An 18349-nucleotide genomic window follows, 5' to 3' on the forward strand; every position below is an offset into this window, starting at 1 on the left:
AAGGGCTGAAGACACGTGATGGGAACAAAGAAGCATAAGAAGAGCCACCACTACAGAAATCTGTCCCACAGACACCGTAAGCTCTGTCAAGTCTCTAGATTTTTCTCTCTAAAGCTGTTACTTTGATGTAAACAAATGCGATGAAATCATGAACACAATATAAAAGTCACATCTTAGGGGTGCCTGGGTGGCTCAGTCATTAAGCGTCTGCCTTCGGCTCAGGTCATGGTCCCGGGGTCCTGGGATCGAGCCCCACATCGGGCTCCCTGCTCTGCGGGAAGCCTGCTTCTCCCTCTCCCAGTCCCCCTGCTGTGTTCCCTCTCTCGCTGTGTCTCTGTCAAATAGATAAATAAAATCTTTAAAAAAATAAAAATAAAGTAAAAAAATAAAAGTCACATTTTAAAAGTGGAAATTTTAAGGAATCAAACATGAAATATACTAATCAGTAAAATATTTACTCCAGAAGGACAAAGTATTTGAGGCAATGACTATTTGAAAGCAAAACTGGTTCCCAAGAAAGTCAGTGCTGAACACTAAACAGTGTGAAGATGCGCGGCCCCACAGGAGCTGTGAGGACCCAGCCTCTGCCGTCCTCAGAAACGGAACCCCGAGGGTGACATGCGGGTGGCCGTGGCTCAGGCAGAGAGGTGCTCTGTGCCGCCCAGCGGGCCCACGATCACACGCACAGGGTCTGAGGACTGTGACCGCAGAAAGGCGCACACATTCGAGTGAGGGGAAGGTCAGCTGACAGGACACCGTGGGGGGCGGTCACGGGCCACGGGGGGGTTACAGGCCACTGGGGGTCATAGGCTGAGGGGGAGAGGGGTCACGGGCCACTGTCATTTTTACAACTCACACAGAAACTCGAAAGAAGCTCATCAGCACCATGAAATTATTATTTTATGACTGCTCGTACCTAAAAGGCGGTTTTAACCAGACTTTGAAAAATCTGTTCATTGGAAAGACAATATACTTGAGACAAGAGAATATATGTCGGGATATCCCACAGCCTCCTTTGGACAAATTACGGCCAAACGGTGGGGTTTTGTCAACCTTCAGTTCTGTGTGCTGTCTGCATGGCCCAGAGGCCTGAACCCCAGGCAGCTTTCACCTGAAGAGCCAGTCATGCAATTCTCCGACTGATGATTCTGCCCGTTCATTAAGTATTTCATAATTAATGTCAAAATTCTAAGCGTATACAAACCAAGAAGTATATTCTGAATTCAGCCAAAAGGTCCAATTAAAAAACACAAAAAATGAAAACTGTAAGCATGTCACTCACCACGGCCCGGCCGGAGCTCTCCTGCAGGTCCCACAGCAGGATGTGGTTGTCCGCCAGCGAGATGACCTTCTTCCCGTCCCCCGTGGGCTCCCACATGACACTGCGAGGAACAGGAGGACCCCCATGAGTGGGGACGCGGAAGTCCCCGATGTCCCTGAGTCTGAGGCTATTGTGTGCATCCCCCACGGGCAGCGAGGCTCGCCCTAGCACACGGCGATGGCCGGCAGCGGGCACACGTGTGGCGCTGCGTCCTCTCCCACCCAACGTCCATGTCCTCCTGGCTCAGCTGAGGGCAGGCAGCTGGGAGGTTAGCAGGCCGGGCCGTCGGGGCGCTAAGGGCTACAGGAGGTGGGGAGGGCGGCCTGCGACGGGCCCGGCCCACTCGTGCTCCCTCCCTGTCCCTCGCTGCCCCTCTGGGGTCGCTTTCTCTCCCGCCACATGAGCACACGGTGGGAAGGCAGCCGTCTGTAAGCCAGGAAGAGGGCTCTGGCCAGAACGCCACCGTGCTGACCCCCGACCTCCAGCCCCCAGAACCAGGACCAGTAAGGTCTGTTGTTTCAGACCCCAGCCAGTGGTGCTCTCTGGCGGCCGCCCGAGCCGACCCGTCTTCCTGGGGACTGAGGAGCAGACAGCTGACCAACTGCGCCGAGCGAACAGGACACGGCCTGCTGGGGGCCGGGTTTCAAGGAGGCCCAGCACGGACACTGCCACTTGGGCAGAATGCCCACATCTCTTGTAGCCCAAGGACTGATGGCAATGGGTGGGCGTCTGTGTCTGCCCTGCCTGTGACATCAGGTCACTTCGTCGTGGGTCAACCGATCTGAAGCCCAGTTTCCTGTGACCTGCAGCCAAAGCCACCACATCTGATTCAACGCCTATCTCGTAACTAGTGGCAGACCACAAATCTTATCAGCTGTGTGGGAAGGCCACAGAGAGGAGGAGCTTTCAGTTTGTCTTCGCTGATGAATTCCCAACGTGCTGTAAGGAGGAGAGTCTCTCTCACGTCCTGTAACGGGAGGGAGTGCACACATCAGCCAAGACCCTGCGGCTGGTCCCCCCGACAACACCGGCGCTGACTGACGGCGCCCGCCCTCACACCGCCTTCCCAAGACCGTCACTGGCGCTGCTAGGACGTGTAATCACAACACTGATGCCCTCCAAAACCACAGCTTCCTTCTCCTTCGGAGCTTAGCAGACACACACAGGTTCAGGCACCATGAGAGGTGCGGCGCGCCTCCATCACACGGAGCTTAGCACACCTTTTCTGAAGAATGCACAAGCTCCAGTATATAAAACTGAAACCCAGTAGCTGGAAGAGACGGCAAGAAACCCGGTTCTGAAACCTGCTGCTCCTGTTTTGTTGAGATACCGGCTAACCCTAACTTCGAACACAGCTCTTTAACAGCAAGATGATCAAACTTCTGGTGGCCGTTTCCACGGGTAAACTATGCAGAGTTCACACAACGGACAGTGAGGCCAAGAGGAAATGCAAACCAGGAAGAGAGAAGGGCAGCTCACAGGCCTGTCCTGGGGCAGAACGACGCACTGACCTGTGCTCGACCTTCCCCGGCTTAGCTCGGCGGCTGTAACAAATCACCACAGACCGAGCTGCCTACACAACACACATTTATTACACAGGCCGCTGCAGGCTGGACACCCGAGCTCAGGGGCCAGCGTGGCGGGGTTCTGCTGAGGGGCCTCCTGGCTCGCAGAAGGCTGCCTTCCCCCGTGTCCTCAACACAGCAGAGGGGGAGAGGGAGCCGCGTGCCTCTCTTTCCAGGGCACTGCTCCCATGGTGAGGGCTCCACCCTCAGGCCCTCACTGCCTCCCAGAGGCCCCACCTCCTCACACGAACACACTGGACATCAGCGTTGCAACATATGAATTTGTGGGCACAAGAAAGTGCAGTCCGTACGTAGCACCATGTATTAGGATGAGTACATTTAGGACGCCGCAAGGAGCTCCTGAGCAGATCTCACTCATAACTTACATGCCCCAGCACACACGCACACACGCACGCAGAGGTCAGGACAAGGAGAAGCTGCACAGCCATGGGGGTGACCACAGGGACAATGACTGCCCAATCCGGTGTTTGCAAGACCACAGTCTGAAAGGGGATGACACACATATGTGGACTTTTTAACAGAAACTCCAGAAATCCAGAGATTCCCAGGTGACTCACAAATCACAGGGCAAGTATTAGCCAATTTGATGCCAAAGACCGACTACCTAACTATTTGCCTGTGGTTCCTCCGGCCAGGCTGAGGCTTCTGGACAGCAGACCCGGTTTGTTAAGAGTTCGTTCATACTCCCCACAGTGAGCAGCAATGTCTGAGGCACGTGGCACATGATGGATGCTTGCGCCTGAGTTCCGAGGGAGAGTGAAGAACCCAGGTAAGTGCAGAGATGCCGCGTACAAAAATGAGACCGTTTCCAAGTACGTTCAGCAAACTGCTAGCCCATGAGGGCCGGGAACACAGCCAACAGCACCCAAATGAGAAAAAGCTGTAAAGGCATCTGAACAATCAAAATCCCTCCACTGAAGCTCATGTGTTTATTTTATGCTTTAAATTGCAGTGTCCCTTGAGCCCTTACTCAGACCTCCCCTTCCCCTTCCATCTGCCCACTGTTCTAGCGTGGTCGGTTATGATGTCCAAGACTACAGAACAAATGCGTGGGCCCTGGGAGAGCAGGGTGTTTGAAGCAGAAATACGGGGAACAGGGCAAGCTGTAAAAACAGATACCCACAGCAGAGGGGAGGGAGGTGGCAGGGAGGGAGGGGGCAGGGGAGTAGGGGAGGAGGAGGAGGAGGGGGAGGAGGAAGGGAGCAGGAAGGAAGGGAGGAGAGGAGGAGGGAAGGAAAAAAGATGATGGAGGAGGGTGGAGTAAGGAAGGGAGGAAGAAGGAGGAGGGGGAGGGAGGGGAAAGAGGGAGGGAGAGGAAAGTTGTGTGGAAACTAAGTCACAGGCTTGCTCTAGACCCCAAATCCGACAAGAAGCTGTGAGGAGGCGAGGCAGCAGGCTGCGGAGAAGCTCCTTCCTCCAGATGCAGCCGCGGCACTTACACCCCTCCTGCGGCCTAGAGAGCGGTCACCTTGGTCTGGCTCTGCTCCAGGGGTGCAAGGAGAGGCGTGAAGAGGGAGGAGGATGTCCTGCGGGAAACTGTGGTCTCTGCAACCACGCAGCGCGGGCCGAGGGGCACCTGTCTGTGGGAGTCAGCTTACGTGTGTCGGTAATCTCAGCAGAGCAAACAACCAAGTGAATTTCAAGTAGCCACAGAAGTGACTTCTCCTGTCTAAAAAGGAAAAAGATATAATAATTCAAAAAGATGTTTAAAAAAGCCTTAAAGTATACAGGAGGGGGATAACGGCTTGTGTTAGGAAACAGGCTGCCCTAGGGTTCTTACAGGTGGAGGGCTTAAGAAAACCTTCATTTCTTCGGGAACAAAGCTCTTGCCACTTCTGAAGGTCACAGCGAGTATGATCGAGAACAGCAGCAAAGAACACAGTACATGGGGGAAATGAGGTTCAGAGCAGGCGCCTCACCCGAGCTGGTGGGCAGGCCCACGTTGTCTTGCAGACAGAAACCCCAGACCTGGGCTGGGGGTGCACGGCGGACAGACTTATTCCTGCCAGAGCTCTGTGAAACCCACTGCCCAGGAAAGGCCTGCTGAGCTTCTAGAAACACAGCTACAGGTGGTTCTATAGCTTCAGAGGAGTAAGGGCAAGTCCCTACACCATCGTGGTTCCGCGGCGCCCCCGTCCCGCCCCTGTCTCTCAGCAGAGGTGAACTCACGAGAGTCTTAACACAGACCCGAGGCTGCAGGAGGTTCCCCTGCCAGAACCAGGACCCAAGCTGGAAAGAGAAAGTCACTTCAATAAAACAAATTGTTGCAGATTAGGACAAAGAGAGGCCGGCTTCTGGAGGCAGGAGGGGCTCGGCTGAAACACCACTTCCTCCGGGGAGCTGGTCTGACCCCCAGAGGCCGCTCGGACTGCCCTTTGTCCTGAAGCCAGAGCAAGCCCCTGGGCATTCACGTCCGCTTCCCGGCGAGACAACAAATTCTGCACGAGCCCAGGCTCACCTGGTGGTATGTGCCAAAGCACCCAGCCCAGACTCTGACCTTCGCAGGAGAGGCACTTAATAAAGAGGTGTTGGAAGAAAGAGGGAACGAAGAATTAATTACACTTCCTCTCAGCCTGTGTCCAGTGCACCTTATAATGCGTGAAAAATAAAATTGGAAAAAGATTCTACTTATCAAGTACACTCAGTGAAGATTGGTGCATCTTGGAGCTCATTTGAGAGGGTTTGCTATTTAGTCTCAAAAGGACCTCATCAAGAAGAGGTGTTGCTTGTTCACCGACTCTGTCATGTTGGAGACACAATAAGCAGAGCGAGCAGAGAAGGAGCCCCACGGTCTCCCTCTCGGACACGCGCTCCCTGCTCCACCCACGCCCCCTCCAGGCGGTGAACTGTGGGGCATCGCTCCTGGCAATCAACCAAAACTGAAATGCCCAGCCTGCCCCCGCAGCCCCATGCCAACCCCCATGGGCATCTCTGCCCATGTGTCCACACCACCCTAATCTCCAAATGTACCAAACAGTATACACTGCACCCCCATTCTTCTCTAACCGCTGGGTTACAACTCTCCCATGAGCAAAATCTTGGGAATAATTTTTTTACAACTCTCCTTCCCAAATTCTACATAAAAAAGCAATAAAGTCTATATGTCTGATTTTGTGCCAGTACCATGCTGTCTTGGTGATCACAGCTTTAGAATATAGCTTGAAATCGGGCAATGTGATGCCCCCAGCTTTGTTTTTCTTTTTCAACATTTCCTTGGCGATTCGGGGTCTTTTCTGATTCCATACAAATTTTAGGATTGTTTGTTCCAGCACTTTGAAAAATGTCATTGGAATTTTGATCAGGATGGCATTGAAGGTGTAGATTGCTCTGGGTAGCATAGACATTTTAACAATGTTTATTCTTCCGATCCATGAGCATGGAATATTTTTCTATCTTTTTGTTTCTTCTTCAATTTCTTTCATGAGCGTTCTGTAGTTCCTAGAGTATAAATCCTTTACCTCTTTGGTTAGGTTTATTCCGAGGTGTCTTATGGTTTTGGTGCTATTGTAAATGGAATTGTTTCTCTAATTTCTCTTTCTACAGTTGCGTTGTTAGTGTATAAGAAAGCAACTGATTTCTGTGCATTGATTTTGTATCCTGCCACATTACTGAATTGCTGGATGAGTTCTAGTAATTCGGGGGTGGAGTCTTTTGGATTTTCCACATAAAGTATCATGTCGTCTGCGAAAAGAGAGAGTTTGACTTCTTCTTTGCCAATTTGAATACCTTTTATTTCTTTTTGTTGTCTGATTGCTGCTGATAGGACTTCTAGTACTATGTTGAACAATAGTGGCGAGAGTGGGCATCCTTGACGTGTTCCTGATCTTAAGGGAAAGGCTCTCAGCTTTTCCCCATTGAAGAGGATATTCGCTGTGGGTTTTTCATAGATGGATTTTATGAACTTGAGGAATGTTCCCTCTATCCCTATACTCTGAAGAGTTTTAATCAGGAAAGGATGCTGTATTTTGTCAAATGCTTTTTCTGCATCAATTGAGAGAACCATATGGTTCTTCTCCCTCCTCTTATTAATGGAACAGAAGAGAACCCAGATATGGACCCTCAACTCTATGGTCAAATAATCTTTGACAAAGCAGGAAAAAACATGCAATGGAAAAAAGACAGTCTCTTCAATAAATGGTGCTGGGAAAATTGGACAGCCACTTGCAGAAGAATGAAACTCGACCATTCTCTAACACCATTCACAAAGATAAACTCAAAGTGGATGAAAGACCTCAATGTGAGACAGGAATCCATCAAAACCCTAGAGGAGAGAACATAGGCAGTAACTTCTTTGACATCGCCCACAGCAACTTCTTTCAAGATACATCTCCAAAACCTAGTGAAACAAAAGCAAAAATGAACTTTTGGGACTTCATCAACATAAAAAGCTTCTGCACAGCAGAGGAAACAGTCAACAAAACAAGAGGCAACCCACAGAATGGGAGAAGATATTTGCAAATCACACTACAGATAAAGGGCTGGTATCCAAAAACTATAAAGAACTTCTCAAACTCAGCACCCCAAAAACAAATAATCAAGTCAAAAAGTGGGCAGAAGATATAAACAGACACTTCCCTGAAGAAGACATACAAATGGCTAACAGACACATGAAAAAATGTGCATCATCATCAGCCATCAGGGAAATCCAAATCAAAACCACACTGAGATACCACCTCACACCAGTTAGAATAACAAAAATGGACAGGGAAAGAAACAAATGTTGGAGAGGTTGTGGAGAAAGGGGAACTCTCTTACACTGTTGGTGGAAATGCAGTTGGTACAGCCACTTTGGAAAACAGTGTGGAGGTTCCTCAAAAATTTAAAAATAGAGCTACTCTATGACCCAGCAATTGCACTACTGGGTATTTACCCCAAAGACACAGATGTAGTGAAAAGAAGGGCCATATGCACCCCAATGTTCATAGCAGCAATGTCCACGATAGCCAAACTGTGGAAAGAGCGGAGATGCCCTTCAACAGATGAATGGATAAAGAAGATGTGGTCCATATATACAATGGAATATTACTCAGCCACCAGAAAGGATGAATACCCAACTTCTACATCAACATGGATGGGACTGGAGGAGATTATGCTAAGTGAAATAAATCAAGTAGAGAAAGTCAATTATCATATGGTTTCACTTATTTGTGGAACATAAGAAATAGCATGGAGGACACTAGGAGAAGGAAGGGAAAAATGAAGGAGGGGGGAAATTGGAGGGAGAGATGAACCATGAGAGACTATGGACTCTGAGAAACAAACAGGGTTTTGGGGGGGTGGGGTTGGTTAGCCCAGTGATGGGTATTAAGGAGGGCATGTACTGCATGGAGCACTGGGTGTTAATATGAAAACAATCGATCGTGGATCATCACATCAAAAACTAATGATGTATTGTATGGTGACTAACACAACATAATAAAATTTTTTAAAAAAGCAATAAAGTGTGTTAAACTTTATTTGTAATGTCTGACTTCTTGCTTTTACACAAATCTGACCCAGTTTGCCTTTGGCTTCATGAAAATCTTATAGCTCTTGCCTGGAAACGCTGTCTCCCTGGCTCCTACTTAACCTACTAACTCTGCAAAATCACCTGAGGACGTGGCCCACCAACAGCCTATGTTTAGTCCAATCTCTGGGCCTGTATTTGGCTTCCCAGCATCAAACTACGGAAACATGAAAAGGTCTTGTTCTTACAGAAACACCATCCTGGGGCGCCTGGGTGGCTCAGTTGGTTAGGCGACTGCCTTCTGCTCAGGTCATGATCCCAGGGTCCTGGGATCAAGTCCCGCATCGGGCTCCCTGCTCAGCAGGGAGTCTGCTTCTCTCCCTCCCCCTGCTCATGTCCTCCCTCTTGCTCACTCTCTCTCTCTTTCAAATAAATAAATAAAATCTGGAAGGAAGGAAGGAAGGAAGGAAGGAAGGAAGGAAGGAAGGAAGAAAGGAAGGAAGGCCATCCAGACAGTTTTAGCTCAAGTACCACCATGAATAGAAGATCGGCATCAGCAAAGCCGTACCAGTGACATTTCAAGCACCTGTCACATGCTGTGTTTACACAGAATATTGTCAGATTTGGGTTCTGAGCTCCTATCTGTCTAACCAGCCCGTTTCTTTTTTTTTTTTTTTACTTTTTTTTTAATTTTATTATGTTATGTTAATCACCATACATTACATCATTAGTTTTTGATGTAGTGTTCCATGATTCATTGTTTGTGTATAACACCCAGTGTTCCATGCAGAACATGCCCTCTTTAATACCCATCACCAGGCTAACCCATCCCCCCATCCCCCTCCCCTCTAGAACCCTCAGTTTTTTTCTCAGAGTCCATCGTCTCTCATGGTTCATCTCCCCCTCCGATTTCCCCCCCTTCATTCTTCCCCTCCTGCTACCTTCTTCTCCTTCTCCTTCTCCTTCTCCTTCTCCTTCTTCTTTTTCTTCTTTTTTTTTTAACATATAATGTATTATTTGTTTCAGAGGTACAGGTCTGTGATTCAACAGTCTTGCACAATTCACAGTGCTCACCATAGCACATACCCTCCCCAGTATCTATCACCCAGCCACCCCATCCCTCCCACCCCCCACCACTCCAGAACCCTCAGTTTGTTTCCTGAGATTACGAATTCCTCATATCAGTGAGGTCATGTGATACATGTCTTTGATTGACTTATTTTGCTCAGCATAATACCCTCCAGTTCCATCCATGTCGTTCCAGCCCGTTTCTAACCACAGTGGTGGAAGGATCTAGGTCCTGTGGGCATGGTCACAGGACCCACTGAGACAGTCTGCCATGCACAGGACAGGGAAGCATCAACACAACACGAAATCCATCAGTGGCTCCCACCAAGGCCATTCCACCCACAAAGACTCCTCCAGAATGCCTCCTACCACACACAGTCCTCCAACTAAGCAAGTGTGGCACCTCCCTAATGCAATGCCCCCCTGCTGAAGTCAGTGCAACAGACCTGCTAAGTTGAGACCCCAGCCTCAGACGCCCCCTATCCTTACAGGCTACAGTACTGGGAGCCTCTTGACCTATCAGAATCCCCATCTTCATCTGGAAGATGGACGTGCCTACTCTGGGGGCTGCGATAAGGATTACATGACTTACTCAAGAATTCTAGCAAACCTGAGTCCCTCAATCAGAGCTGCAATCCTCCAGCGGCAGAAGGCTCAGGACAGGGTGAAATGGCATGTGCGCCCTAGCACATTTTCAGGGTAAAGACCATTTTGTGAAACTTTCATTATGGTGCATATAAATATATATGTGTGTGTGTGTGTGTGTGTGTGTGTGTGTATATATATATATATATATGGGGGCGGGGGGGAGTCTAATGTAAAATTACCTCTTTCTCATTTTGAAATCTGGAGAATGCTGCTTCAGACCACTAACACTGGTCTTAATTTTTAGTAATTTCAAGCATTTGGGGTAGAATTTCCTCTGAAGTGCATGGCCTTCTTTTTAACTTTCCAGGAGTGCATCAAACACACAGCCTGGCCGAGATGACCCATTCCATGACCATCCAGCACTGTAGCATGTTCCCATGCCTCTGCGGACAGAGCTGGTGCCCCTAAAAGGGCCCTATGTCACTGATCATTATGGGGTTGGCTTTTATGACAGTGGAGTCTGCAATCCTGGCTACTGCACGTGTCCTCCCAGCACCTGCTTTGCACTCCCTTTTAACTGAGCTTGAGCAGTGTATGCACTCATAACTAACAACTTTAATATTAAACAGCCCTATTGAGTACAGAAACTCTCTCCCCTGAAGAAAATACAAGAAGCCATAGCCCCTGCCTTCCTGAAATCCTGATTTAAGCTGTACTATTTTATATTCTAATTTAAAGTCAGATATGCTCATTAAAAATGTTTAAACTTTGCATTAGTGAAAGTCTCTTTTATTGCTGCCCAGTGGCAATAACTCCTATCAACAGGGGACATGTAGCATCACGGTCTTTGCCATACGCAGGCTGACGTGGATAATACGACCTCGGCCGTCACTTACAGAAATGCAAACACATTGACACCTTACTCTGTCATGTGTTGCTATACTTGCAACATGTCCTGGGTAACTTTCCACGTCAAATACATGTAATTCTTGCCAAAGGCCACACAGAATTCTGTTGTATGGATACCTGCAATTTTTCATCTCTTTGAGCTTTGATTTCCTCATCTGTCCAGTGGGGATAATAGTAGTGTGCAGACGTTATAGGTTTGTGAAGACCAACAAGCCAATATTCAGAACAGCCTGCACAAAGTAGGTGTTCAATGAGCCTCGATATGATCGGACACAGTTAGATCTATGCTTCTTAAACTGGGCATGGTGCTACTCTCCAGAGATTTTTGGGAAAGTGTGGAGGGGCACTTCTGGTTTTCCTGAAGACTGGGAGGGAAGAGATACAGGGGTGCCCCATGACCCATAACACACAAACAGCCTTCCACAGCAAAGACTGTCCCAGCCCCAATGCCAACAATGTCAAATGCTCCCTTGGAAACACCATAAAACCCTACTTTGAAATTTGGCTGGAATATTAAAATTACCACCTTTACATGAACCAAAAGAATTCCATCAAGATTTATTTTAACAAACAAATCTTCAGAAGAGGTTAGAAACTGAAATCCTTGCCTATTCTGAAAGGCAACAGAGCTCGAGCCTGTTTCGCTGTCCTGCCCACTTCATACACAGTGGCCTGGGTCCTGAGTCACCCACGTCACTTTCTGTGGCACCTGGGTTTTCCTCTGATGATCTTCTGTCCAAAAGTCAGCATCCTGCCATTTCCCCTTGGGGGTCCGAGAACATTCTGGAGCTCCCGGAGTTACTGTCACAGTACCAGAAATTTGACTCAAGGACTCCATGACCAGATCCCCGCAGAGGCGGCTTCTTGCCCTGCACTGTTTTTATGGTGAATACACAAAATGGGAAGGCTGCTCCACATCCTCATTCCCTCACTCTCTCCACATCCTGGCCCCTGGTGAGTGTCCCCTGGAGGACAGCGCAGGTTCCCATGCCGCCCAGAAAATATCCATGCAGGGTCTGGCTGCCTCGGCCTGCCTCCAGCCCAAGGGCAACCTGTGTTCTGGGCGCCAGCCACTGCCCCCCAGGGGCACGCTGGGGGCGGCGGGAGGGGGAGCCCATCAATGACCGCAGACAACCCAGAGGAGGGACAGGAATCCAAAGTAAACTGGTCGGGAAACGATAAGGATGAGTGAGAGAGACGCCAACCTGCTCCAAAGCTTGTTCCACTAGTTCTGATCTCTCTCTCACACACGCACAAACACGCCGCACACACGCACATGGGAAACACGTGCACAACCCCCCACATCCCCTACACATGCACACCCAGACGTGAACACACATCCCACACATGCACACACACCCTGCACACGCACACACATTCCCACACACACCACACACACACGTACACCCCGCAAATGCACTCAGACCCCACACACACTCTGCACATGCACACACACCCATACACTCCCACACACGCCGCACATACACATACACCCGCAAATGCACACTCACAGACCCCCCACACACACACATCAGGTGAGCTGGAGCTCAGGCCTTTACTTGGGAGTGTAACACAAGCCACACCTGTGAGCAGAGCCTTTCTGCTCAGCGGCCTCAGTGTTAGGAGGAAGATACAGCCACATTGAAGAATTTTGTTCTTCACAGAAGAAATGCCTCATCTGGAGCGTTGACTCTGAATATCTACAGGACATGCACTGAGGTATGCCTTTGACATTTGCCATTTACTTCTGAGAGCATTTAAATTTGTAATCTCTGGGGCGCCTGGGTGGCTCAGTTGGTTGAGCGACTGCCTTCGGCTCAGGTCATGATCCTGGAGTCCCGGGATCGAGTCCCGCATCAGGCTCCCTGCTCGGCAGGGAGTCTGCTTTGTCCTCTGACCCTATCCCCTCTCATGTGTTCTCTCTCTCTCATTCTCTCTCTCATATAAATAAATAAAATCTTTAAAAAAAAAAAATTTGTAATCTCTGAATTACATGACGTGAAAAAGAAAGGGGACAAGTCTGCCTTTTACGTGCTACAAGAGTTAATCTCGCCATAGGTGTTTGATGACCCGGAGATTCCCAAAGCAGAGCAGGGAAAGAAAGAATAGGAACTTCGGAAAACTTCTATGAACTGGAAATCGCTAGGAAGAGGCCTAGATGGAGGACAAAGCCGCCAACTGTGCTGGGAGGCGTGGGATCGGCACACGGGAGGTGTGAGGGCGCAGGCGCCACCGGAGGAGAGGGTACAGTTGCTCTGAGAGGAAAGGACAGGATCCCGCCACCACCAGCACCACTTCCCAGGTGGGGACACCTTCCCGCTTCCCAGTGCCGCCACGCAGCCTCACTTCCCACCACAGAGCTGGGAGACATGGCCTGCAAACAGGAGCGGGGACCGGCGGCAGGCCCTGCTCAGCACGTGCGCCTTCCGATCCCGCCACCACAGGTGAGTGGGGGCCAGCTCACTATGAAAAACTGTAAGAAAAATAACCATCAGACAGGGAACAGGACTAGAGGATCTGCAAGTAAAAACAGAAAGCCTAAGTTCACTTTCTTGGCCACGAAGGGGGTGACGAGACGCCCTGGCTCGCCGAGGGCCACACGGGCTTGCTGCTGGTGCCCCCTTCACCGCAGCTCCCCCCAAGCCTCCTCCACCGGCAGCCCTCCTGCTTTGCCTCTTGTCCTGCAGCGTCCATCCACGTAAGCGCTCCAGTGACAACAAAGTCTTGCTGCACCTCTCCGGGGCGGCGGAACTCCCAACACCCAGACTGAGCTCTCAGACCCTTCCCCGGGAACAGGACGTTCAAGGCATTTCCATGAAACGGCAGCAAGCAGGTGCTCCCACCGCTCGCGGCCGAGCCGAGCCGAGCCCCTGGGGGGCCCGCTCCAGCCACTCGTATTTCGTGATCTGTCCTGGGTGATGCAGCAGAAAATACCTGTTGTTGGTGTATGGGGTGCAATCCCCAAAATCATCAGTGTTTGTGCCTAATGACACACACCGTGGGATAACTGGAGCACGCGAAGTGCAATAAAGAGAAATTCCATTTTATCATGGATCATCACCATGAAACTGGGGCCATAAACATAAGAAAATAACCTAGAATTTCTGCCATACTTGCTACTCCAAACTGAGACGTTTATTTCTCTGTTCATAAAATCATCCATTTTTCTGCTTTATCACACTGCCAGTGAATTTGAGAGGACATAAAATTACATTAACAAGTCGAGAACAAAATAGCATATACCTAATATAAGTGTGCAATATCCCTTCACAATCACTGAGAGGAAAACACAAGAAAAGGGCTGTTTCTGTAAATAAACCCAAATAAAAAATCTAAACTTCTGTGAAGCAGTTAACAAGGACCATGATGGCAGGAATGATGGTTCTAATTTGGCAGGTTTCATGCTGATCAAACAAAATACATGCCTCTCTTCTTCAGATCAGTGACTCCAAATGAATGATTCACACTCTGGATTCTGGTACCTGGGGTGAGGACAGCTCAAAGGACACTAGAAATTCTTAAAACAACCTCAACATAAATTTAATAATTTAAATCCACAGGTTTTCCATGCCTCACCTATTCTGTGTGGCCGCTGGGGGTGGGAAGTGGGGTGCCATGAAAGGCTGCCCCCCAGGACGTGGTATATACAAGGAAAAAACCCCACGCGGCTGGAAGACAGACTTTAATCCACAAGGAACGGCCATGTGAAGACTCTTAACTCCCACTGCATTCGACAACTCATCAGGTTTATTACTTTATGGAAAAGGATAAACCTTAAGAAGGAAACTTGTCTATTAAGTCACTGGTTACAAGTAAAATTTTGAAAAACCCTTTAAAACGATACAGTACATGAGTTCCCCAGCTTATGCATCTCTTTTCAAACAGAGATTTGGTAATCTGGCTAATTTCTTCTTGTTGGAAACCACTTTTCATGGGTGCTGCAGAGATCAGGGAAAGGAGAGTTCAGGAGTCAGACCACCAAGTCAAGAAGCACACTTCGCCCAGCTCTGGGGCCATATGGGTTCTTGGTGGCCGTGCGCCCGGGGACTTCCGGGGGCAGAGTTGCGTCCGTGTGCAGCCTGGCACCCTGGTGTGCAAGCTCGTGCCTCTGGCATGGGGTGACTTGGGTATGAAGAGACTGCTTATTCTGACATCCCTCACCTGAAGAGACTTCAGGTTCATCAGCTAAATAATACGGTTTCAGTCAGACCCAGAGCGAAAGGCAAGAACAGGCTGGGCGTGAGGGAGAGGGTATTTTTCTTCTCAGATGCTCCTCTTTCTTGTGGAGGCTTGTTAATAGTCGAAGTCAGTGCCCCAAGCTGTATGTGCAGGGCTCAACAGAAACAAGCACTCCGATGCTGAGGACCCAGAAATGGAAAGGGGCCCATTTATTGAGTGTAGAGACTGGAAAACACAAGCACTAATCACCTAGCTCTGCACTGCTGAGAAGCCTCCCCCAACGGAAATGCTCGAGGTCTGCATGCTCCACCTTGGGGTAGACGTGGGTGGACACACTGCCTGGCCCTCCCTGAGAACGGCTCTGTGCCAGATCACCACTGTCCCCTCCTTCTACCCCAGAGAGAGCCGCAGGGCACAGCTGGGACTCTGAGCACCCTCTGCGAATGGATTCTTGCCAGCCCCAAAGGCCTACCTAACTCACCCCAGAGTTCACAGGTCTGTCCCTCCAAGGCCACCCAACACTGGCCCACAGTGGCCAGCGCTCCCACCACACATCTCCTCCTAGGACTTGGAAAGGAGCACAAGCCTGACAGCACTGGGATGCTGCCCCCTACCTGGTGCTCAAGCAACAGCAAACCCAAACCCCTGTGCCCCGGGTCTTCCCAGGAAGTTCCAAGTTAACTTTTAAATAAAAGTACATTTGGGGACACCTGGGTGGCTCGGTCGTTAAGCGTCTGCCTTCGGCTCAGGTCATGATCCCAGGGTCCTGACATGGAGTCCTGCGTCCATCGGGCTCCCTGCTCCACAGGGCGTCTGCTTCTCCCTCTGCCTCTCCCCACCTCTTATGCCCTCTTTCTCTCTCGTTCTCTATTTCAAACAAATAAACTCTTCAAATAAATAAATAAATAAATAAATAAAAGTACATTTTGAAATAAAACTGTCTACCCAAATTCCAAATAGTGGTTTGGGCGTTTCCTCTTCTTTTTGATCTACTTTTCTTTCTTCCTCCCCCACCCCATTTTTCAAACAGTAGGAAATGTTTAAAATTCTTATGCATGGAGTTAGTGCACCTTCAGGTTTGAGCTTTTAAAATTATTCAAAACTCACGTTTAAACAATCACAATAGAACTAAATGCTACCTTCCTCTAAACTCGTCCCTTGGAAACACTGGTGCCTTCTGGGTACGTTCTGGGAGACACTGGCCGGTTTGTAAGAGGGTCACATGAACCACACCATGAACCACATATTCACAGAAACGGACTGAAAGCGTAGAAAGGATATGAATTTATCTCGTAATGTACGTAACTATACTTGGTGCACTGCATTCCGGACTTCTGCATAGTGAGCTTCCAGTGAGCTGTGCATCTGCACATCGTGCTTTGCTCGTTTTCACCACATCCCTAACACGGCATCTAAACGGCATCAGAGGGGGCGAGAGAGTCCAGACACAGGACAACCATCCTCAGTGTATGGTGGACACTTGAACAAACTTGAGAGAGGAAGGCATCTTCATGTTACCCTAGAATACCGTAAGACTGTTCTTTTCCTACACAGAAGAAGGGATGCGGGCCTCATTCTGGGCCTCTTTAAAAGCTAACAGACGTTAATAGTGAGGCAGGAACCAGGGAAGCAACCTATAACTCAGGACACACCTCGGCTGGGTAAACCCAGAAAGCAAGGACACAAATCTTAGGAAATCTGCAATCATAAAGCATGATCACTGAGAATTCGCCATCACCGTTGGCTTTAAAACTGTCGTAAGATCTCTGAACGTCAAACATACTTTCTTACTTATCCCCAAAGACAGCTTCTGAACTTTTTTCCACTGTTATATCGCGTTGAACTAAAAAATAAACAGGAAAAGAGAGACGAGGCCGAATCCCTTCTTTTCCGGCCAAACTCCCTCAAGAATCAGCGGCCTCACACGCACTGCTCTTCCTCTGCTTCCTCCCCGACTCCACACCGCGGTTCGCGCCCCCTCCTCCCCCTGCCAGGAGCCGCACGCCCGCCGGGCTCAGCCTGCCTCGTGTTCCCGTGTGACACTCACTTCCACCCGCACTCGGCAGGAAGCTGGCTCTGGAAGTGGAGGGGTCAGCGAGCGGCAGTGCAGTGACTGACGCTCTGTCCCATCTGGGGCGGGACTCTGGGGGCTGCAGTCACTGCGCTTCGTGTCCCGGCCAACCCTGGAAAGTGCTGGTTGCTAAGCTGAGTTCTCCTTTGAAGGAGACTTCCGTTGTCCGTGAAACCAGGTGACGGTATGACTACTGCAGACGCACCAACTTGAGAGATGGAGCACGCCAGACTTTCTGCTGCTCTGACTCGGCTTCCACTCCCAGGCAGGGCGCGTCAATCCATGGCGAGGATGCTGAACTCCTCAGCAGCGGGGCGGAGGGGGGCTCTTCATGACCGAGAGGAGGCGGAGAAGCACGGAATTACCTGTGTGGCTCATCGGCCCGAACCAACAGCGACGACGTTGCAGGGCGGACGCCAGCTCACAACGGCCCAGCAGGCCCACACACAGGAAAGCCTTCCCCCCAGGGCTTTGCCAGGGCTCCCAAAGACGCTGGTGTGAACAGGACAGGGGACGGTGTGGGACCCGACGCCCAGAGGACGTGCTGGGTCTGCAGTCACTTCACTGCTGACATCCACACTGTATACACTAACGAAGGCCCCGAGCTGCCGGTCCAGTCGCCGCCTCACGGAAGAATAACCACATAGCACAGGGGGAGATGTGAAGAGCGCCCCCCCTTACCTACCCCAGACAATGAAAAAAGGGCCAACAACATGCATGGCCAGGGCTTCACTCTTTTAACTCATTTCTTTACCACAATAAGGTGGGTTTTTATTAACTTGAGTTACGTAGGTCTCATCCCGCTCCAGAAAAATACAAGGCAGCTAACACACACAGCCTGAAATACAATGGGGCGAGATACCCTGAAGATGGGGAAAACATCACCATTTGGTAAAAGCAGCCCCAAGGGTCTGGTCCAACCGCCCTGCACGCAGCCGGCTGTGGGCTGCACTGACCTCAGCCTGGGGACACTTCCTCTGAGCGACAGGGAGAGTGGAAGGGCTGGGAGTTACTGTCTGAGTCACTGAGAAAGAGGTGCATGCCACTCAGTGTGAGATGAGACACACGACAGCACCTAACGAGCGCAGAGCGGGAACGCTCACCAGAGACCCCACATAACCACCCCATCACACGGGAGGGAAGGAGGCACGTGCCCACGGGGACGGCGTCAAGTACCTACA

General features: G+C 50.0%; 1 protein-coding gene across 3 annotated transcripts in view; it reads right to left on the reverse strand.

Annotated features, from left to right (window-relative positions):
- LOC118007282 (EARP and GARP complex-interacting protein 1-like) overlaps nt 1-18349 on the reverse strand; it is a 123795-nt gene that overhangs the window by 15415 nt on the left and 90031 nt on the right. For all 3 annotated transcript variants that reach the window (XM_035000282.1, XM_035000283.1, XM_035000284.1), the window contains one exon: nt 1283-1382. In XM_035000282.1, the coding sequence (XP_034856173.1) occupies nt 1283-1382 (100 nt within the window). The remainder of the gene's footprint in view (nt 1-1282; nt 1383-18349) is intronic.

Source organism: Mirounga leonina, unplaced genomic scaffold, assembly GCF_011800145.1.
Source record: "Mirounga leonina isolate KUSES-001 unplaced genomic scaffold, KU_Mleo_1.0 Mir_117, whole genome shotgun sequence".
Lineage (NCBI taxonomy): Eukaryota > Metazoa > Chordata > Mammalia > Carnivora > Phocidae > Mirounga > Mirounga leonina.